Genomic DNA, 23,903 nt, shown 5'->3' on the forward strand with positions numbered 1-23,903 from the left:
ATACACATCACAAGAGGGGCAGGGGGAAAAGACATTACTGGAGGGCATAGATGTTACTAGAGTAGCAAACAGCTCTGGGGGTATACACATTACTGGGGTGGGTTGCATAGGGCTCTGGGGGCTGCACATATGGCCCTGGAATGACCACACATATGGCTATGGGGGAGAGCCACACACAAAGAGATCAGTTCCATACATAGACTGCCACACACACACATATATATTATATTATATTATATTTTATAATCTATATATATATATATATATATCTATATATCTATATATCTATCTATGTATATATACATACATACATACATACATACACACTCTTTGGGCAGCAGAGCTGTGTGAATATGTGCCGCTTGGGCAGCGCAGCAGAGATGTGTGCAGCAAATCTGTGTGTGTATATATAGTCTTTCGAGAGCAGAGATGGGTATGTGTGCAGCAGAGCTGTGTGTATATATATGTACTATTACTATATATATATATATATATTATATATATATATATATATTATATATATATATATATATATATATATATATATATATATATATTATATATATATATATATATATATATATATATATATAAAATATATATATATATATATATATATATATATATATATATATATATATATATATATATATATATATATATATATATATATTATACATATATATACACACACACACACACACACACACATACACACAGCTCTGCTGCACACATACACATCTCTGCTGTCCAAAAACTATATATACACACACACACACACACACACACACACACACACACACACAGCTTTGCTGCGCACATCTCTGCTGCACTGCTAAAACAGCACATATTCACACAGCTTTGCTGCCCAAAGAGTAGAATATATATATATATATATATATATATATATATATATATATATATATATATATATATATATATATATATATATATATATATATTCATTTATTTATTTATTACACACAGCTGTACTGCATGCATCTCTAGTGCACAGATACACTCAGCTCTGCTGCACACAGAAGCTCAGCTCTGCTACACACAGACACTCAGCTCTGCTAATGTGCACATGCAGCTCTGGGGGGCCCACATACATGGCTCTGGGGGGTTTGAACACATGGCTCTGGGGGCCCCACACACACGGCTCCGAGGGGGGCCAGGACATACATCTCTGGGAAGGGGGGTGAGCCAGGACATACATCTCGGAGGGGGGGGGGAGGAGATTATACAGCTCCCTGGGGCCCATAAATTGGGTAGTGGGGAAAGGCACATACAGATCAGGTGGGGGGAGGGGTGTAGAACATACCGCTCAAATCACGGTGGAGAGGGGCCCACACAGCGCTGGAGGGCAGTGCTGTGCTGGCGGTCGCTGGCTGGCACTGCTCCTTGTCTTCATTTGTGGGACTGGAGCAGGATGCCGCGCGGTAACTCCACCCACAGATATATTTCAAACAAGGAGGATGCAGCGAACGCTGTGGACTGTGCGCCTCCAGGGCCCCAGCATTTGCCCGGGTGTGCCAGGTGCTGAAGCTGGCCCGGGGCGTGACTAATAGGCTACTAACCAGTTACTGTGCACCTACATGTGTGAACGGCGCCCTTTACAAGCCACTTGTGTGCAATTTTATCATCCAGCAATTGCCCCCTCCATCGATTGAAAGTGTGTGAGTGATTTGCTTCTTTTGCACCTGTGATGCCTCCATCTTGCTGCATCCTGCTAGTGCATTAGTTCCTTGGCATAGGCAGGTTATAACTGCTGCCCTCGATTTGCTGTAAGTAATTGTGGTGAGGCTTGCACCCAGTGTCTTTTTTTTTTGAGTGGTACTGTTATAATTTTGTTTTTTTATTTTTATAGCTAAATAGACAGACACAGATAGATAAGAGATAAATTAAATGTAATAGACAAATGAATCTCAAATTAGAATATCAAAAAGTTAAATTTCAGTAATTCAATGCAAAAAGGCAAGCGCATATATTATATAGTCATTACAAACAGAGTGATCTATTTCAAGTGTTTATTTCTGTTAATGTTGATGATTAAGGCTTACAGCCAATGAAAACCTAAGTCATTATCTCGGAAAATTAGAATATTATAGAAGACTACCAGAAAAAATTATTTTAAGCTCATAAATGTTGGCACCTACTGAAAAGTCTGTACAGTAAATGTCTCAATACTTGGTCGGGGTTCCTTTTGCACGAATTACTGCATCAATGCGGCGTAGCATGGAGGCGATCAGCCTGTGGCACTGCTGAGGTGTTATGGAAGCCCAAGTTGCTTTGATAAACGAAGGAGCTGTGGACAAACAAGCGCAAATAGGGTCTTACCCAAATAAGTGCAGGGTAGGGAGAGGGGAGTAATGCTACTAACCAAATATAGTTGTGAAAGTCACAACTACTGTATTAGCACGTACAAATCGATCCACGGCTGCAGCCACCCAGTGGCAGAAAACAGAAAGCAATAGAGAAGGGTGTTCAAATGCCGCGCCAACAGATCACTCGTTCAGATGTTCAGACCAATGTCACTTTGTCATCCAGGTCTACGCGTTTCAGGAGCCCCTGCTCCCTTCCTCAGGACCGTCAGGTTACAAATAACATCAAATCTCAATTTGGATGGATGACAATAAAGTGACATTGGTCTGAACATCTGAACGAGTGATCTGTTGGCGCGGCATTTGAACACCCTTCTCTATTGCTTTCTGTCAAGTTGCTTTGATAGCAGCCTTCAGCTCATCTACATTGTTGGGTCTGGTGTCTCATCTTCCTCTTGACAATACCCCATAGATTCTCTATGGGGTTTAGGTCAGGCGAGTTTGCTGGCCAATCAAGCACAGTTGATTGACATGGCTCCCCAAACCATCACTGATTGTGGAGACTTCACACTTGACCTCAAGCAGCTTGAATTGGGGCCTCTCCACTCTTCCTCAAGACTCTAGACCTTGATTTCCAAATGAAAATGTAAAATGTACTTTAATCTTAAAACAACACCTTGGATCACTGAGCAACAGTCCAGTTCTTTTTCTCCTTGGCCCAGGTAAGACGCTTCTGGCGTAGTCTATTGGTCATGAGTGGCTTGACACAAGACATGCAACAGTTGTAGCCCATGTTCTGGATATGCCTGTGTGTGGTGGCTCTTGAAGCACTGACTCCTGCAGTAGTCCACTCCTTGTGAGTCTCCCTCAAATTTTGCAATGGCTTTTTCTTAAATTAGAGTTGAGCGATGTTCCGAGTCGAACGGTTTGCCAATTTCAAGTTTGAGTGATTTTGGGTGGTGTTCGAGTCGTTCGATGAAGTCGACCGATTTGCTTCAAGTTCGGTAGTTCGAGTTACCGTTCGAGAACGGTTCGAACACCAAAAGCGTGGCTTTTCACAGTAAGTATGTGTGCACGTTGCGTATTTGCATGCATCATGCGTCCCCAGCACAATCCCTCTCACTTTCCTACTCACCGATCACGGACGCGGCGCTGCACGGCTGTCAAAAAGCTCCGGCGGCTTTTCCTCTTTTGAAAATGGCTGCCGCTTCATTATTCAATCAGGTAGTCCCTGCCTTATCCACCCACCGGCGCCCATGATTGGTTGCAGTCAGACACGCCCCCACAATGAGTGACAGCTGTCTCACTGCAACCAATCACAGCCGCTGGTGGGTGGGTCTATATCAGGCAGTAAAATAAAATTTAAAAAAAAAAAAAAAAAAAAAAAAAAAAAAAAAATGCAGTTCCCCCCCAATTTTGATACCAGCCAGGATAAAGCCACACGGCTGGAGGCTGGTATTGTCAGGATGGAGAGCGCCACGGTATTGGGAGCCCACCACCCTAACTATCAGCAGGCAGCCGCCCAGAATTGCCACATCCATTAGATGCGGCAGTCCCGGGACTCTACCCAGCTCATCCAGAGTTGCCCTGGTGTGGTGGCAATCGAGGTAATAACGGGGTTAATCATGAAAGGAGTATCCCCGAGACACCTTCCATGATTAACCTGTAAGTGAAAGTAAAGAAACACCTACAGCAAAAAATCCTTTATTTGGAAAAAAAGACAAAAAAAAAAACCAAAAACCCTCATTTACCTCTTTATTAATCCCCAAACAACAATCCAGGTCCGAAGTAATCCACACGACGCTTTCAGCTCTGCTACATGAAGATGACAGGGAGCGCCGTAGAACCCGAGCGCTCTGTGTCCGCTCTCCATGCAGCACATGAAGTGAGCCACGCTGTCACTGGAAACTTCACTCTGCCATGCAGAGGTCAAGATGACTAAATCATCCTATGTTTCTCATTAGAGGCAGTGGCTCAATGGTTAGAGCTACTGCCTAGGGAGCATTAGTTCACGAGTTCAAGTTCCAGCCGCCCCGATAAAAGAATTTAATTTATTTTTAATTTTAAATTATAATTATTTATTTATAATTTCATTTAATTATGCACTGAGGGGAGGAGCTGGACATCAGCTGTGAGCTGCGGGCCACACTAAAATCGGAGCAGTTCACGGAATGAGGCGGCATTGCTCTCTTCTCTCTCGCTCTCTTTCTTTTCTCTCTCTCAGACCTGGCGATGATCAGCTGATGCGGTCACCTGACGGAATCAACTAACACTTTAAGTCAAGCGGTGAGGCCGGCTTTTTACCGCCCGGCCGGCTAAACTATCAGCTACTGCTGTTGGACAGGAGTCTGCACAGAAGTGTGTAGTTTTTGTTTGTTTTTTTGCACTGATGCATCAGCTGATTGTATAAAAGCCGTTTATACAATCAGCTGCTGTGTCTTGTGATTCAGGCCCTCGAACCTGACACATCATCTGATTGCTTTGCCTTCCAGCAAACCGATCAGATGATATTGGCTCCGAATTGGATGGCGCGGGACCCTTGACCCAGGATTACTGTGGAGGGGGGGGGTTCTTTATTTCAATAAAGATGGAGTCACTAATTGAGTTGTGTTTTATTTATAATAAAAATATTTTTCTGTATGTTGGGGCTCTTTTTAAATCGGTACTAGAAATTCATGGTGGCCATGTCTAATATTGGCGTGACACCATGAATTTCGGGCTTAGGGCCAGTTGATAATATATAGCTAGCCCTAACCCCATTATTACCCAGCGAGCCACCCATCACCAGGGCAGCTGGAAGAGTTGGATACAGCGCCAGAAGATGGCGCTTCTATGACAGCGCCATTTTCTGGGGCGGCTGCGGACTGCAATTCACCACAGAGGGGCCCAGAAAACTCAGGCCAACCTGTGCTGAAGATTCCAATCCCCAGCTGCCTAGTTGTACCTGACTGGACATAAAATAATTAAAAAACAAATGACGTGGGCTTCTCCATATTTTTGTGTCCAGCCAGGTACAACTAGGCAGCTGGGGATTGGAATCCGCAGCACAGGTTAGCCTGAGGTTTCTGGGCGCCTCTGCTGCGAATTGCAATCTGCAGGCACCCTAGAAAATGGCGCTTTCATAGAAGCGCCATCATCTGGCGCTGTATTCAACTCTTCCAACAGCCCTGGAGCAGAGTGGCTTGCTGGATAATCATGAGTTAATACTTGCTTTATTTTACTAGCTAGTATTAAGCAAGATATTCTTATTGTCAGGCAAGTTTGACCCAGCCATTAAGAATCTCCAATAAAGGGTTAAAAAAAACACACCACACAGAGAAAAAATACGTTAAAAGGGGTTATCCGGCTTATTTTGAGTTTTTTTCATTATTACCCTATTGGGCTACATTGGGGCAGGTAAGTAGATAGTGACCACTTACCTGCCCTGCTGTAAGCCCCACTCCCCCGGCTCAGAGTGGTCATGTGACCGCTCCTGCCACGATTTTGCTGCTTCCGGTCATTTCATGTCAACATGGGCAGGGCCATGTTGACATGCAAATCTGGAAACAGCATGTATTGGACGGCGCGGGACCCTTGACCCAGGATTACTGCGGAGGGGGTGGGGGGGGGGGGGTCTTTATTTCAATAAAGATGGAGTCACTAATTGTGTTGTGTTTTATTTCTTATAAAAAAAATTTCTGTGTTGTGTTTTTTTTTTTTATCTGTACTAGGAAATCATGTTGGCCAGGTCTAATATTGGCGTGACACCATGAATTTTGGGCTTAGGGCCAGTTGATAATATCCAGCTAGTCTTAATCCTATTATTACCCAGTGAGCCACCCGTCACCAGGGCAGCTGGAAGTGTTGGATACAGCGCCAAAAGATGGCGCTTCTATGAAAGCGTCATTTTCTGGGGCAACTGCGAACTGCAATTCGCAGCAGGAGTGCCCAGAAAGCTTGGACACCCTGCGCTGCGGATTCCAATCCCCAGCTGCCTAGTTGTACCTGGCTGGACACAAAAATTGGGCGACACCCACGTCTTTTTTTTTTTTAATTATTTCATGAAATTCATGACAAAAAAAAAGGCTTCACTATATTTTTGGTTCCCAGCTGGGTACAAATAGGCAGCTGGGGGTTCGTGGCAGCCCATAGCTGCCTACTGTACCTGGCTAGCATACAAAAACATGGCGAAGCCCAGGTAATTTTTTTGGGTGGCAAAAAACTCCTGCATACAGTCCTGGATGGAGTATGCTGAGCCTTGTAGTTCTGCAGCTGCTGTCTGTCTGTATGGAGGAGAGCAGACAGCAGCTGCAGAACTACAAGGCTCAGCATACTCCATCCCGGACTGTATGCAGGAGTTTTTTGCCCCCCCCAAAAAAATATGACGAGGGCTTCGCCATATTTTTGTATGCTAACCAGGTACGGCTGCCCCCAGCCCCCAGCTGCCCATTTGTACCCGGCTGTGAACTACAAAAAAATAGGGAAGCCCTTTTTTTAATTATTTCATGTAATAAAAAAAAAAAAAAAAAAACCGACATGTGCTTCGCCACATTTTTGTGTCCAGCCAGGTACAACTAGGCAGCTGAGGATTGGAATTGGCAGCGCAGGTTGCCCTGAGCTTTCTGGGCCCCTCTGCTGCAAATTGCAGTCCGCAGCCGCCACTTTCATAGAAGCGCCATCATCTGGCGCTGTATACAACTCTTCCAGCAGATCTGAAGCCGGGTGGCTTGCTGAGTAATTAAGAGTTAATACTAGCTTTGTTTTACTAGCTAGTATTAAGCCAGAGATTCTTAATGTCAGGCAAGTTTGACCTGGCCATTAAGACTCTCCAATAAAGGGTTAAAACAAAAAAACATCACACAGAAAAAAAATACTTTAATAGAAATAAATACACAGACACACTTAGAGACTCCATGTTAATTACTCCCTCTCACCCCACACGATCCTGGTCTTCTGTCTTCTTTCACCTTCAACCCATGCAGCTCTGCTACATCAGACAGCACTGCATGGGAGGAAGACACAGCTGCTCCCGTGCAGTCTAATCACTCAGTGAGTGAGCAGAGGCTGCGGACTGTAAGCGGTGACGTCACCGCTGCCACCGTTGCTAAAGTAATCTGACAGGCGGGTTACTATAGCAATGGTGCTTCGATCACGTGATTCACGGTGCCACAATTCACCGGCTGTAGCAGCCAGTCCTTGCATGTGGGCTGACTCTGTAAAGAGCGCCGACATGCAGGAACAGTGAAGCCGACCATGTGCTAGAGCATCTCGCCGGTACACGGAGATGCACAAACGAGCATCGCGTACCGGAGAGATGCACTGACAGGACCTAGCATGACGTTTAGCCATGTGACCAGTCTGTAGCCAATGAGATAATACACACATGTATTTTGACATCACGGAAGGTCCTATCATCAGTGCTGGTTGCCGGGAGGACGCAGCGGTTATCGGAAGGAAAAGCGGCGGGAAACAGAGTGCAGGACGCATCGCGGGGACCTGTAAGAGTAATGGCAATGTTTATTAATTGTATGTGTACATGTGGCGCCCTGGCCTAGCCAGGTCATCACAGATAACATACAAACACCCCTCACCCCCACTAGACAGGGACAATAGCCAAACAAAAAGCCTTGTTGCCTCCCTCCAGTGTCTGATGTCCACACCAGGTGGGGCGGAGCTAAGCGGTTGGCCCCACCCACCGAGGAGTTCACAGGCCTGGAGGCGGGAAAAGTGACAGATAGAGTTTGGAGTTTGAAGTGAGAGGAGTGAGCACTTGGGTGTCTGGGTTTGTGGCCCAGGCACTGACAGCAAGGTTGGCAGACGGTGGTGGCCATCTGCAGGAGTGGTGGAGCAACGCGGAACCGTAGGACCGGGGACGGGCGACGACCCGCCGGTACTGACCGGGGAGCGAAGTGAAGCCAGCACACACAGGCAGAGCCATCAGACCTCGACCAGGCTTGGAGCCACCGACAATAGTCAGATCCGAATGTGACTGGAACCCCAGGGGTTTCACAACAGCAAAAGTCCCGATTGAAGGCAACCACCCACACCGTGAGGGTATAGAGCTACCGCCTAAGGCTAGAGACCCAAGGGCCAGCGCCTGCGGGCAAACGGGCTCCTCCGGTACCCATACACCGGGGAGCGGACTACCGTTGGGAATCCATAGTAGTCAGCAGGAGAACATTAAGGTGCAGGGAAAGACAGCCGCCATCACCTGTCCAGGGAGAAGCACTGCAGCCAGCTGCGGGACCCGTCCAGCCAGCCGTTTGGTTTACCGAGGACTTTGTACCTTTCTTGCTGAGTGAGTACACCCGTGCCATCCGGCACCGTGCCGCGCTGTCCCTGCAACTCACCGACCCTGCCTCCCTGTTACATCATCGGGCCCCGGGAACACCGACCCCTACACACGGAGGGGAAAAACAACATCCCAGCTGCTCCCTACCATCGCTCCTGGGATCCCCGTCACCAGCAGCGGTGGTGCCCATCTTTACCACGACCCGTGGGTGGCGTCACGGACTAAACTCCCCAAACCAACCACCCCTTTCACTCACGGGCGAGGAGCACCGCTCGAGTTCCCGGATCCGGCCCACCGCTCGAGCCACAGAGCAGCCTTCGCAGCAGCGCCGGACCCGAGCGTTAGCGAGCGCAGCACAGTGGCGTCCTCCCCGCCCGCGACATACATGTGTAATGTGTTTTTATGTGTTTGTGTGCCATTGTTTTCAATGGTGTTCATCAAACGTTCGTCGAACGGAGCCTCCGTTCGACGAACCGAACTCGAACACTAGGGGGGGTGGCTCATCTCCATTCTTCATCCTATCAAGGCTGTGGTTATCCTGGTTGCTTGTACACCTTTATCTACCACACTTTCTTTCCACTCAACTTTCCATTAATATGCTTGGATACAGCACTCTATGAACAGCCAGCTTCTTTATCAATGATCTTTTGTGGCTTACACTCCTTATGGAGTGTGTCAATGACTGCCTTCTGGACATATGTCAAATCCGCAGTCTTCCCCATGATTATGTAGCCTACTGGCCCAGACTAAGGGACCATTTTAAATTCTAAGAAGCCTTTGCAGGTGTTTTGTGGTAATTATTCTATTTTTCTGAGATATGCATACAAATCAGAGTGAAAAGGGGGTTAATGCCGCGCATCAGCCAAAATGAAGATGTAGCACGTATCTATTACTATCTAGTTACTATGTTGATGCACTGGTCCTGAAGAAGAGGTATATCCTCGAAACGCGTAGACCGATGGAATAAAAGAATACGTTTATAACATCAACGTGCTACATCTTCATTTTGTCTGATGCGCGGCATTAACCCCTTTTTCACTCTGATTTGTATGCACATCCATGTGGGGCTGCAGCAGATGCCATCATCCTATGCTCTAACAGTGGTTGTGACTATCACAACCATTTCAGGTGAGTGTATTTTTCCTGATCTACCTCACTGATCTGTTGGTATTACACTATCAGCGCTCCTTAATTTTCAGCTTATATTTTTCTGAGATAATGAGGTTTGGGTTTTCATTGTCTGTAACCCATAATCATCAACATTAACAGAAATAAAACACTTGAAATATATCCCACTGTATGTAATGACTATATAAACTATAATATAATTTCTCTTTTTGTATCAAATTAGTGAAATAAATTAACTTTTGAATGATATTTTAGTTTATTGAGATGCACTTGTACACTGATGAGCCAAAGGATAACAATGTTTTAAACTTTTTATTTTCAAGCTTCATATCTCCGCATCTACTACAGCTTCGAATGTGAGAATACCACACATTCAAAGTGGATTATCTAGCCATTTTTCTTACAAAAACTACTGATGATCATCATGACTAAGGATGATAGAGTCTGAAATGCATTGATCGGAGGAATTCATTTTATGCTGTTTTTATTTTTCCAATAAATGTGAAGTTTTATATTATACTTCTGAAATGGACATTTTTGTGCCGGGATCCACCCTCTATTGATTGCCTTCAGCCTCTTTATTCCAGCGTGCATGGTCCGGATTCTCCTTTAGGAATTTCCCCTGTTTTGGTGAGCTGAATTACACTGTCTACTAGTCTGATTAGGCATCTATTCACACCATACATTCATTAGCATCACACATGCATATATTGTATTGCTCTTTTATTATATACAGTTAAATATGGTGGTTATTGATCATGATTTGGGGGGAATTAGGTCTAGTAGTCAATGGCAGGTAGCAGTAAAAAGGCACACATAGGTTTCCAGTCGAAACTAAAATTGTATTATTTACACTGACAGAAAAATGGAAAAAAAAAAAAAAAAAACCCAAACAGTCTTACATCAGATGGGAACCACAACCACACTGAGGAGTTAAGGGGCTGTTACACGCAGCGATATCGCTAGAGATATCGCTGGTGTAAGCATCCGCCCCCGTTGTTTGTGCGTCACGGGCAAAAATCGCTGCCCGTGGCGCACAAAATCATTAGGAGCCATCACACGGGACTTCCCTGCATAGCGACGTCTCTGTTGCCTGCGAACTGCCTCCTTTCTAAGGGGGCCGTTTGTACGGCGTCACAGCGACGTCACTAAGCGGCCGCCCAATAGAAGCGGAGGGGCGGAGATGAGCGGGACATAACATCCCGCCCACCTCCTTCCTTATGCATTGCCGGCGGCCGCAGGTAAGCTGTAGTTCGTCATTCCCAAGGTGTTAAACGTAGAGATGTGTGCTGCCTCGGGAACAACGAACAACCTGCATCCTCCGCAATCAACGATTTTATAAAACGAACGACGTGTCAACGATGGACGATAAGGTGAGTATTTTCCATTGTTAACGGTCGTTCCTTGCTGTCACATGCAGCGACGTCGCTAACGATGCCGGCTGTGCGTCACAGAATCTGTGACCCCGGCGATATATCGTTAGATACGTCGCTGCGTGTAACGCCGGCTTTAAGGTTGCTTATTTATGCTGTTTTAACTCCCTCAGCTATGCATCCTAGGTGTTGCCAAAAAACCCTGAGATAGCAGAGGAGGTCCAGAGCAGGACTTTACCTCCTCACTGCTGCTCACCAGTGCGAGGCACACTTGGTAGGAGAAGTATATCTCCCACCTATCACCATACCCCTTCACTGCATCACACAGATTTAAAAAAAAAAAAAAAAAAAAAAAAAAAAAAAAAAAAATTGTATACCATATGGATAAATAGGCTATGTAGATTCTTGTAAGGACTCAATTATCTTACCTATCTCATACATAAATTTTACTTGGAACTATTTTGCATATGGTTAATTACGCAGACTCTTGTCATGTTACTGCATTATTACTGTACTGCTCCTGTGTAATACAAATTTCAACCTGTTCTCACATTCCATATTAGCTCAGTGTGTTATTAGGTTGATTCTAAGCAAAAGGTCACTGGCTCTAATCGAGGAGCAGCCATGAAGAAGATTTCTCAAGAAAAAGAAACACAACATCATCCAGCTCATTGACAACAGTCTCTTGGCCAAGTAAATTGCTAAACTGCATTATTTGAGCCCCATGACAGTCCATAGAACACAAAAGAGGAGACACAGCGCAACTGGGTCTTATTGGGTGTTTAAGATAAGGTGATATATAGGATTGCTCACCTGTTTGGGCTGTTTAGACCCACAAATAGTGATAACAGATGGGATAGATAGATAGATAGATAGATAGATAGATAGATAGATAGATAGATAGATACATAGATAGATAGATAGATAGAGATAAGGAAGTGTACTGTATTCTTTTCCTTGAAGACAAAAAAATGCGGCTTTTTGATGTCATGTGAATTGTGGCCTTCATTGTAAATAATCTGATGTGAATTGTAATGTCATGTACTGTATATTGTATAGCAGTATTATATGTGGTTGCCAGACTGTAGGGTGAGAAATAGTTAAGTGTTGAGACTAGCCCTCAATGGGAGGAATTAGCTCATAGGGGAAAAAGACGTGTTCCTTCTAGAATCTTAGTTAGTGCCCAGTGTTTGACAAAAATGTTCATATAGTCTGAATATCAACCAAGCCACACCTAGTGGGTGGCCTATGACAAGACAAAGTTAAAGGAAACTGGATCTTAGGTAGCATGTTCTGAAGTATAGAACGAGACACTAAATGCGGGACTACGTTGAGACTAGAGACCAACCTTTTCACAGTGTTCCTGAGGCAAAAGAGGTTCGATAGATGGAACTCTAGTAGCCAGGCTCTAAGTAGCTTTCCGCTTAAGGTAGCAGGCCAAGATGGACTAGTGCATGAGATAAGTTGAGTTTCCTGGAGTCTCCATAAGTATCTTACAGCTCAAGACTGGATTCTGGACATATTTGCAAATTCTCCTTAACCCCTTGTCTATGAGGAGAATAAGACGTGGAACCACGGAAAGGAAAATGACTGTCACAAACTGAACTGTGGTGCTAGACTGGGATGTGTTGGAACAAAAAGCTACTAACTAGATGGAACTGAAGTGTGTGTCTGAACATGCTCTGTATTGCTGAAACCTGCTGGACGTTATGTGCCTGATGTGCTTCAAGTTGTTGATGAGGAACTGTTAAGTAAAGCTTTGTGGTTTGAATCGAACTGGTGGTCTCCTTGTTGGAATGACTCATCATCCGGCAACATGCATCCTTCATAGGCATACAGCCCACACTACACAAATCCACACACCCAGCCAGAATTGTGTCTTTCATGTAGCATGCTGGGGCATCAGGAAGCAATACCTCACCCATGACTACTGCCCAGCGCCACTCTACAGATATATCTATATAACTATCAATTTATCTAATGAAAAGAAAAAAAAAAAAAAAAAAAAACTGGTAGCACTTACCATAATGTGAATAGGTGCGTATCTTGTTCATGATACAAAATAAAATTAAGATAATTAAGATACAAACAGTCACACACTAATGGCAGAGATATAAACTACTAATAAAACATTTTTTTAGAGGCGTTTGGAGTATTAAAATGGCCATTGTAATTCCAGCCCAGTGCCCCTTCACAGCACCCTCCTTTGCTGGGCCCTACTCTACACTGCCTCCACCTTGCCCATTAGCTTCATGTGTTTTAAACTTCCAGGATTACTCCATGATCTTGTGTATGTTTTTAGGAGCCCAGTCAGATGCAGTGTAGAGTATGACCCAGCAAAGGAGGGTGCCGTGACGTGGCACTGGGCTGGAATTACAATGGCCATTTTAATATTCTAAACACCTCTAAAAACTTTTTTATTAGTAGTTTATATCTTTGCCATTATAGTGTGTGACTGTTTTTATCTTAATTCTAGATAGATAATAGATAGATGAAGCATAATTAGTCAGGTCTAATGATATTTTTGATTTATCTACCTGTTAGGTCATTAATATCATATTGGTGGAGGTTGGACACCCGACACCCCATCTGATCAGCAGTTATAACTGCAGCTTGGCTCCTATTCAAGAGAATAGGAGATAATTGCAGTTCTTGACAGTGGCCACTAGACCTGATAACAGCTGATTAGTGGGGTGCCAAATATCAGACCCCACCGATATGATATTGCTGGCTTAACTTTTGAAAAAGGAGCTGATCTCAGTTCTCAGCAGCAGCCATTAGAGAGTTGTGCTGTTCAGCTCTCTTCATGGTTTATATCCAGCTGTTGATAGATCTAATAACCACTAAGTTTTGCTATTGATGGGTGTTGGACGCCCATCAATCTGATATTGATAACCAATGATATACCTATCAATATAATTTTCCCGAATATCCTCTATTAACTGTTCTATACTTTTGCCTCTACAATTCCTTTGCAAATCTTTGAATTACCAGAATAACAGACCTTTTGCAGATCTTTGGTTAGTTTTTGAAGGGAAATATACAATATAGAATATCAAATCATTGTATACAATGATATCATCCTCGTCTATGCAAAAAAAATCTCAAGATTCTTAAAAATGGTTCTCTGGGCACAAGTGCCAAATGTAAGCCAGTACAAGTGACATTTATATTTACATTTTTTTTCCACCAAAATTAACATGTTTTTAGAATGCCCTGATGAATGAATTAGAATAGCTATCCATGTAATGGGTTTTAATTGATGAAGAAAAAAATAACCTAAAAAATGGGTCTAAAATGATTCTAAAATCATTTATGTACCAACCAACATTATATTAAAGAATGAAAGATATCATGGTCCGAGGGAGCGCTAAGGAGGCGAGACTGATTAAGAAATAAAGAAAAAAACTTTTAATTCACCAATGTGCCACAACGCGTTTCGATATGTAAAATATCTTTATCAGGTAGATATTGACCACCTGAAGATATTCTACATATCGAAACGCGTTGTGGCACGTTAAGAAATAAAGAAAAAAAACCCCTTTTAATTCACCAAATAGTCTCGCCTCCTTAGCGCTTCCTCGGACTATGGCATCATTCATTCTTTATCCATATTTTCCCCTTGTGGGATTCATGGCAGGAGCTGCTTTGCAGTGGATGTTTAACTTCAATCAGGACCAGCGGTGCGTAGGTTTCCCGGTGATCGGTCACACGACCGCTTCGAAAAGACCCAGCCCCCCCAGATGGACACAGTCAGACAGCGTCCTGGCAGCGTAACTATCATAACTTCCACGCTTTTACCGCGGTTGTGCAAGGTCTGCACAACCATGCCAGGTGAGCGGCTTCAACCCTTCCATGTATACTGGTTCACCGATAATCCTTCACATGCGCTCCTCTTTCCAATTTCTTATCTAACCAACATTAGATTGTGACAATCATTGGAAAGGAGGAGGGGAGGGAAACATATCCAGCACCATGTCTTTAAAAAAAACTTCAAATTTATTAATTCCAAGTAAAATTTTTCTTATGTGAACTAAAAAAAAAGTCTCTCCATATGCCTTACAGCACCTTACATGTTTCAGAGAAGAACTCCTTAATCATAGGTATTTCTATGAAACATGCAAAGCACTGTAAGTCATATAGAGAGATTGTTTTAGTCCACATAAGAAAAAAAAATGTACTTGAAATTAATAAATTTGAAGGTTTTTTTAAAGACATGGTGCTGGATATGTTTCCCTCTCCTCCTCCTTTCCAATGATTGACAGCTGTGGACGCCAACCACGGATACCGTGCACCGACCCAAGTGAAACCTAGACAGACTGTTGAGCTGAATATATTGTGTTTTTGCTATTTTTACCAACATTAGATTGCATAAAGATATAGATCACTGATTTGATTTAGAATATACATTTTTACATAAAGATTATTACTACTAAAATCAATAATAATACTTACAAACTGTAAGATGTCTTGGTAGGAAATGGTAAATCGGGAACAGGTCTATTCCTTAGAATGAATGATCTTGTAGGACCGGTTACTTTTGTCTTCACATGATCTAAATTCATTTCTTTATATAATTCATTTTCAGTCATAGGTCCTTGAAATTCAAAGAAGTTTTCAGAGTCCAGTTCCTCTATATCATCGAGAGTTTTATCACTACTTTCTCCAAAGGATTCTTCTTGGACACTGTGTTCTAAAACCTGGGAAACTTCATTGTCTTTGTCATCTTCTATATCTGTACTACATTCCTTTAAGTTACTAAATTCAGAATTAATAGAAAATGTCTCTTTACCTGGCATTGTTCTGTTTCTGTCATCAATTAATAAGGTGTCATTGCCTGCACTAAGTCTTTCAGCATTAGAAAGTTCATGCTCCAAATAACCATTTTCCAATTCTTCTTGTATCTTCCTGAGAATTCTCTTCCTATGTCCGGTAAGTGAGACTCCCATTTCCTGTAACGTTTCATGATTTAATGGCGCACAGTCTGAAACGGTTCTATAGCCCAATAACCCGAAGAGTGTGTGATAGACTTCTAAATGAATATCAGTTAGCATTTGGTCAACAGGATATCTGTTTTTATCGTGAGAGGTCATTGTGGAATCCTGAAATTAGTATATACATAACTGGGATAGGATTGTGATGAAACAAATCCTGAGAGCTTTCATGCAAGACATCAATACCTAAAAAATAGAATAATAAATTATACAGTTTTTAACAATCCAACCATAATAAAAAAAAAAAAAAAATTAGTAGTGTAAAATCAAAAGGTAGGAACAAATTAGTAAAATAAAATTACACAAACGATCTTCTTGATACTTATGGAAGAATGATACTGCTCTTCTATGCAGTTGGGAAGAAATTACCTTTAAATATATACTCAGAACTTAACTCATTTATATTAAAATACAAAACCTTTATTCATGTATCATTAAAATACTAAATATATTCAACACTTGAATAAATTTACAAGATTATTCTAAATATATATTAAATGCAATTATTAATCTAATAAATTCAAAGCAACATAATCAGTATGGTTATATCAATGCAGCATGACCATATGAAAAAGGGATTATCTAAGAATAGAGGGTACTTTAACCTTTTCGGCACCCAGCCTGTTTTCAAGTTCCTGACCAGGCAAAATTTTACAATTCTGATCAGTGCCACTTTATATGAAGGATCATTCAACAAGGCAAAATCAAAAGTGCCCCCAGAGATAACTAATTCAACACAAAGAAGTATGCCTATGTCTGAGTAAGTTAACCATTACCAAATCCCCATGGCTAGATGGCATTCATCCATGGATATTGAGGGAATTGAGCTCAGTAATTATGCATCTTATCTTCTTAGACTCTCTTGTAGCAGGGTTGGTACCTCAGAATTGGAGAATGATTGACGTGGTACTGGTATTTAAGAAAGGTAAGATGATGGATGGAGGATGTGGATTTAGACAACTGTGGTCTGGTAAGTCTGACATCAGTGGTGTGCAAGGTTTTTGAGAGCATTTTAAGAGATGACATGCAACGATATATTAGAGAGAATAAAATAACTGATAACCAGCATGGATTCATGAAAGGCAAGCTGTGTCTAACCAACATGTTGGGTTTCTATGAGGGGGTAAATGCAAATCTCGATATTGATAATGCATCTGTTACAGTTTGGGATTCTGTTGTGCCTCGAACCGGTCTAGTCCCATCATTGATTCCCACATTAAGGTTGGTTAACTCTGCAGCACCACCTGGCCGTCGCTTGAGGCATCAGGTGGCTAGAGTTTTGTACCATCCTGAGCCTAAGTGCTTATGCAGCCACACTGAGCATGTGCGTGATGTCATTGATGACAAGGCGGCCACTGATTGGCCATCAGTGACATCAGCAATGAAGTGGCAGCCGCTGATTAGTCATCAAGACTTCAACAATTACGTAGCAGCCCCTGTATGGCTGCAGCCGACGCCATTACCACATGCCATGTGGTCTGGGCCAGGGTGGCGGCAATAAAAGGTCTGTAGCTCCGCCCATCGGGGCACGAGTGTCATTATGCATATTGACAGCAAAGGCTGCATTCCCGGCTGTCAGACTGAGTGTGTTCCAGTGCCACTTTAGTCTGCATAGTTTGTGGCAGACCTGTGTATGTATCCAGTGCCATTTTAGTCTGCAGTGTTTGTGGCAGACCTGTGTATGTATGCTAGTGTGATTCTGAATTTAGGGCAGGTGCCGGTACCAGGTATTCGTATCTGGGTACAAGCTGTGTCTCAGCACGGTGAGGGATTAGGGTCCTTCCGGACAAGATGTGCCCCCTACGCACACGCCCAGTCTGCAGTGTCAGTGGCGGACTTGTGTGTATGTGTGTGTGCCAGCCCTGGTTACCCAGTGACGCTAACTGGGTGGCCTTCACAGTCTGATATGCTCTGTATGCATGTGACCGGCTCAGTGGTTACATTCCAGGTTTCCCAGTGACGCTAACTAGGTTACCTTTCGTTTTGTCGTGTCTCTACACACGTGACCATTTTCTGTTGCGTTTCCTTTGGTTTAGACGTGTCCGTACAAACGTGACCACTGCGTGTGCGCCTGTGAGGTTCACAGGGACACGCTTAGTTTCTTTTGTGGTTAGTTGATGTATTTCGTCCTTCTGGTCTTAGTGGCTTCAACACCTGCCCGGCGGATGTGGGGCAATGATTGAATATAAAAATAATATGAAATCAATCGGCCCCTCCATAACAGCATCTCATGTTATGTTGACTTTTCGAAAACATTTGATTCTGTGCCACACAACAGTCTTGTAATGAAGCTGCAGAAGCAAGGACTAGGGGAAACGAAACGCAGATGGTTGAGGAATTGGCTAAAAGATAAAGAAAGAGTAATCAAAATTGTACATTCTCTAAATGGGCTATAGTCAGCAGTGGACCAATTTTTTGTTTTGTCTTCATTAATGACCTTGTGAATGGGATTGATAGTAACGTGTCATTCCTTGCTGACGATACCAAACTATGTGGAATATTAAAATCTAACCTTAATAGTATAATATTGCAAAATGATCTCGTTTAGATGTCCGAATGAGCAAACACTTGGCAAATGAGATTTATTGTAAAGTGATGCACCTAATAATGCTATTGCTGCATATACATTAAATGGAAGTAAACTCGGGACTAGAGAATAGGAAAAGGACTTGGGTATTCTGATTACAAGTAAGCTGAGCAGCAGCACTCAATGTCAAGCAGCAGCTGCAAAAGCAAACAAGATTTTAGGGTTTATAAAAAGAGACTAGATCCCATGATCCCAACATATTTTTACCCCTCTAAAAATCACATCTGGAATATGGTATCCAGTTTTTGGGCTCCACATATTAAAGAGGATATTCAGAGGTTAGAGTCAGCTCAAAGACGGGCAATTAGACTATTACAAGGAATGGAGGGTCTCCCATATGATGAGAGGTTGAAAAAGTTGGATTTGATCAGCTTAGAAAAAAAAGACATCTGAGAGGAGATCTCTTTATATGTATAAATACATGTGTGGTCAATATAAAGGACTGGCACATGACTTATTCCTTCCAAAGGCCATACTAAGGACAAGGGGGCAGTCACTGCGAGTGGAAGAAAGAAGATTCCAGCAGTTAAACAGGAAACAGTTCTTTACAGTTAGAGCAGTGGGACTGTGGAATGTCCTACCACAAGAAGTAGTAATGGCAGATACTATAAAAACTTTTAAAAAAGGCTGGATGATTTTTTTTTACACACAACATTGTTGGTTATAAATGATTTAGTGATGAAATGTATAATTGGTGAAGGAAAGTTGAACTAGATGGAGCTAGGCATTTTTTCAACCTATGATAAAATTGGACTTTATGATTATGGGAAATGTAGGTAAATATTTATTCTGTTTACTTGCAAAAATATCGGAATTTTGGCAAAAATTGTGAAAATGTAACAATTTTCAAACTTTTAAAGTTTATACCATTAAATCAGTGTTAGATCACAAAAAAGCTAGTAAGATTCACCACGTCTACTTTATATCACTATCATTTTTGAAACATTTATTTTTTTAGAACGTTAGAAGAGTTAAAATTGTATGAGCAATTTTTAAAATTCCAGCAAACTTTACAAAACCGTTTTTTTCAGCATTGACATCACATCTGAAGGGTGTCCTGTATGACAATACTCAAAAGTACCACCATATAATTTGTACCCCCTCATAGTGCTCAAAACCACATTCAGGAAGTTTATTTACTATTCAGGTGAATCACAGAAATTAAACCAATGTGGAAGGAAGAAATGAAAATTTAACTTTCACACAAAAAGGTTGCTTTATGCCCAAAAATTGCATTTTCACAAGAGTAACATGAGAAAAGGGACAGTACAATTTGTTGTGCAATATCTCCTGATCACGCTGATACCCATTATGTGGTAGAAATCTACTGTTAAGGGTACTTTACACGCTGAGATATCGGTACCAATATTGCCAGCGAGCGTACCCGCTCCTGTCGGTTGTGCGACACAGGCAAATCGCTGCCCGTGGTGCACAACATCGCTAACACCCGTCACACAGACTTACCTTCCCAGCGACATCGCTCTGGCCGGCAAACCGCCTTCTTTCTAAGGGGGCAGTGCGTGCGGCGTCACAGCGACGTCACAAAGCAGCCGTCCAATAGAAATGGAGGGGCGGAGATGAGCGACTGGAACATGCCACCCACCTCCTTCCTTCCTCATTGCCGGTGGACGCATGTAAGGAAATGATCGTTGTTCCTGCGGTGTCCCACACAGCGATGTGTGCTGCTGCAGGAACGACGAACAACATCGTACCTGCAGCAGCAACGATATTATGGAAAGAAGTGACGTGTCAACGAGCAACAATTTTTCATGTTTTTTGCGCTCGTTGATAGTCACCCCTTGGTGTCATACGCTGCGATGTTGCTAATGGCGCCTGATGTGAGTCACAAACACTGTGACCCCGACGATATATCCTTAGCGATGTCGCAGCGTGTAAACCCTTTAGGGTGGGTGGAAGGGTTCACAAGGGAAGAAGCACCCTTTGACTTTTGGAGTGCAAAATTTGCTGAAATAGATGGCGGACACCATGTCTCATTTGGAAAGCCTATGATGTGCCTAAAGAGTTGAAATCCTCACAACTGACTCCATTTTGTAAACTACATCAATCCTAGAATTTATCAATGGGTGTGATGAGCATCTTGAACACACAGGTGCTTTGCAGAATAACGTTGAGCCGTGAAGGTAACAACCATATTTTTCCCACAAACATGTTGCTTTAGCCCCAAATTTTTCATTTTACAAAAGGGTAACAGAATAAAATGGACCGTTCAATTTGTTATGCAATTTCTCCAATACCCCACATGTGGTGGAAAACTACTGTTGGGGCTCAGAAGGGAAGGAGCACCCTTTGCATGTCAAATGCAATAAGTCCATCAGCATTAAATATTTCAGCAGTCTCCAAACATTTTTGCTAACTACAAAAAGGTGATATCAATGCACCAATATTTCAGGGTATAGGAACAGTTTTCAAACCCATCAGAGGAGGTGATTTTAGAAGAAAAGTCTAGAATCAAAAGTATTTTTGAACCTTTAAACTACATACAATATACAAATTCCAGATGGTTTAATTGTCAACATGATTTAACCTTGCAAAAAAGTTAATTGTTAATCCTGAATTCATTGTAGTAAAATGTTTCTTCTCTTGTTTTACCTATAACAGGTGTTCTTTGCAACTGATAATGTTATCTGATAAGTTTAACACAATGGGACAGGTATCTATAAAATGGCATTTGTTCAGATAAAAATTTCAGCGATCTGCTCATCCCTAGAAGAGACCCATACTCTTCTTGCAATCCTACACCTTAAGCCCGCTTTACACGCTTCAATATATCTCACAATCCGTTGTTGGGGTCAAGTTGTAAGTGATGCACATCCAGCATCGTTTGTGAGGTATCTGCGTGTGACACTTAAGTGCGATCAGGATTGAACGCAAAACCGTTGATCGCAAACACATCGTATCTTTGTCTAGAATTGAACGTTTTGTTGCACGAACCTAGTCAATTGAAACGTGTGACATCCCTCATACGATTTTGATGTCTGTGGCTATGTGCGCAGGTGTGCGCTCTGCACCGCAGCTTAAAAAAGGTCCGCTTCAGAGCACAGCTGAAAAGCTGCGTTCTGAAGCGCCTCACAATGTCTGTCATTCACTAATCTCTGTAAGTCGGTCACTATCTCTGTCCCACTCTCTCTGTCCATGTCAGTCTATCCCTCTTACCCCTTCTCTCATACTCACTGATCCCCGGCATGGCGCTGCACGGCATTCACACTGCTTCAGCGGCTTTTACTTTATTAATCTATAAAGCCGCCGGAGCAGTGAGAATGCCGTGCCGCGCCGGTGATCGGGGATCGGTGAGTATATGAGAAAGGGCTGCTCAATTCAGTTATTCAGGATATTAGCGGTCAACAGTGAGCCCTGCACAGGTGACCGCTAATCAGGACGCGGCACAGACAGAGCCGCAGCATGACAATGAAGTCGGGTGAAGTTAACCCGAGTTCATTCTGATCGTTCGGCTCTGTGTCTGCTGTCATCTGTCATTCAGCTCTGCTACATGGCTGTCTGTGTCTGTCAGCGGCCATGTAGCAGAGCTGAATGGAAGATGACATAGTAAAAACACATCCCTACACATTACACACGCTTGGCAAGTCAATAAATAAAAAAAAGGGTGCCCAATGCATACAGTCAAGGCCAGAAATATTTGGACAGTGAGACAAGTTTTGTTATTTTAGCTGTTTACAAAAACATGTTCAGAAATACAATTATATATATATATAATATGGGCTGAAAGTGCACACTCCCAGCTGCAATATGAGAGTTTTCACATCCAAATCGGAGAAAGGGTTTAGGAATCAGAGCTCTGTAATGCATAGCCTCCTCTTTTTCAAGGGACCAAAAGTAATTGGACAAGGGACTCTAAGGGTTGCAATTAACTCTGAAGGCGTCTCCCTCGTTAACCTGTAATCAATGAAGTAGTTAAAAGGTCTGGGGTTGATTACAGGTGTGTGGTTTTGCATTTGGAAGCTGTTGCTGTGACCAGACAACATGCGGTCTAAGGAACTCTCAATTGAGGGGAAGCAGAACATCCTGAGGCTGAAAAAAAAAGAAAAAAATCCATCAGAGAGATAGCAGACATGCTTGGAGTAGAAAAATCAACAGTCGGGTACATTCTGAGAAAAAAGGAATTGACTGGTGAGCTTGGGAACTCAAAAAGGCCTGGGCGTCCACGGATGACAACAGTGGTGGATGATCGCCGCATACTTTCTTTGGTGAAGAAGAACCCGTTCACAACATCAACTGAAGTCCAGAACACTCTCAGTGAAGTAGGTGTATCTGTCTCTAAGTCAACAGTAAAGAGAAGACTCCATGAAAGTAAATACAAAGGGTTCACATCTAGATTCAAACCATTCATCAATTCCAAAAATAGACAGGCCAGAGTTAAATTTGCTGAAAAACACCTCATGAAGCCAGCACAGTTCTGGAAAAGTATTCTATGGACAGATGAGACAAAGATCAACCTGTACCAGAATGATGGGAAGAAAAAAGTTTGGAGAAGAAAGGGAACGGCACATGATTCAAGGCACACCACATCCTCTGTAAAACATGGTGGAGGCAACGTGATGGCATGGGCATGCATGGCTTTCAATGGCACTGGGTCACTTGTGTTTATTGATGACATAACAGCAGACAAGAGTAGCCGGATGAATTCTGAAGTGTACCGGGATATACTTTCAGCCCAGATTCAGCCAAATGCCGCAAAGTTGATCGGACGGCACTTCATAGTACAGATGGACAATGACCCCAAGCATACAGCCAAAGCTACCCAGGAGTTCATGAGTGCAAAAAAGTGGAACATTCTGCAATGGCCAAGTCAATCACCAGATCTTAACCCAATTGAGCATGCATTTCACTTGCTCAAATCCAGACTTAAGACGGAAAGACCCACAAACAAGCAAGACCTGAAGGCTGCGGCTGTAAAGGCCTGGCAAAGCATTAAGAAGGAGGAAACCCAGCGTTTGGTGATGTCCATGGTTTCCAGACTTAAGGCAGTGATTGCCTCCAAAGGATTTGCAACAAAATATTGAAAATAAAAATATTTTGTTTGGGTTTGGTTTATTTGTCCAATTACTTTTGACCTCCTAAAATGTGGAGTGTTTGTAAAGAAATGTGTACAATTCCTACAATTTCTATCAGATATTTTTGTTCAAACCTTCAAATTAAACGTTACAATCTGCACTTGAATTCTGTTGTAGAGGTTTCATTTCAAATCCA

The 23,903-nt window shown here is 42.7% G+C and overlaps 1 protein-coding gene across 1 annotated transcript in view; it reads right to left on the reverse strand.

The window, feature by feature from the left end:
- The window catches only part of ARAP2 (ArfGAP with RhoGAP domain, ankyrin repeat and PH domain 2), a 494,936-nt gene that overhangs the window by 448,767 nt on the left and 22,266 nt on the right, over window positions 1–23,903 (reverse strand). The window contains exon 2 of the mRNA XM_075346952.1: window positions 15,552–16,276. Coding sequence (XP_075203067.1) covers window positions 15,552–16,189 — 638 coding nt within the window. The 5' untranslated portion in view covers window positions 16,190–16,276. The remainder of the gene's footprint in view (window positions 1–15,551; window positions 16,277–23,903) is intronic.

The sequence above is a fragment of the Anomaloglossus baeobatrachus genome, chromosome 1 (assembly GCF_048569485.1).
Source record: "Anomaloglossus baeobatrachus isolate aAnoBae1 chromosome 1, aAnoBae1.hap1, whole genome shotgun sequence".
NCBI lineage: Eukaryota > Metazoa > Chordata > Amphibia > Anura > Aromobatidae > Anomaloglossus > Anomaloglossus baeobatrachus.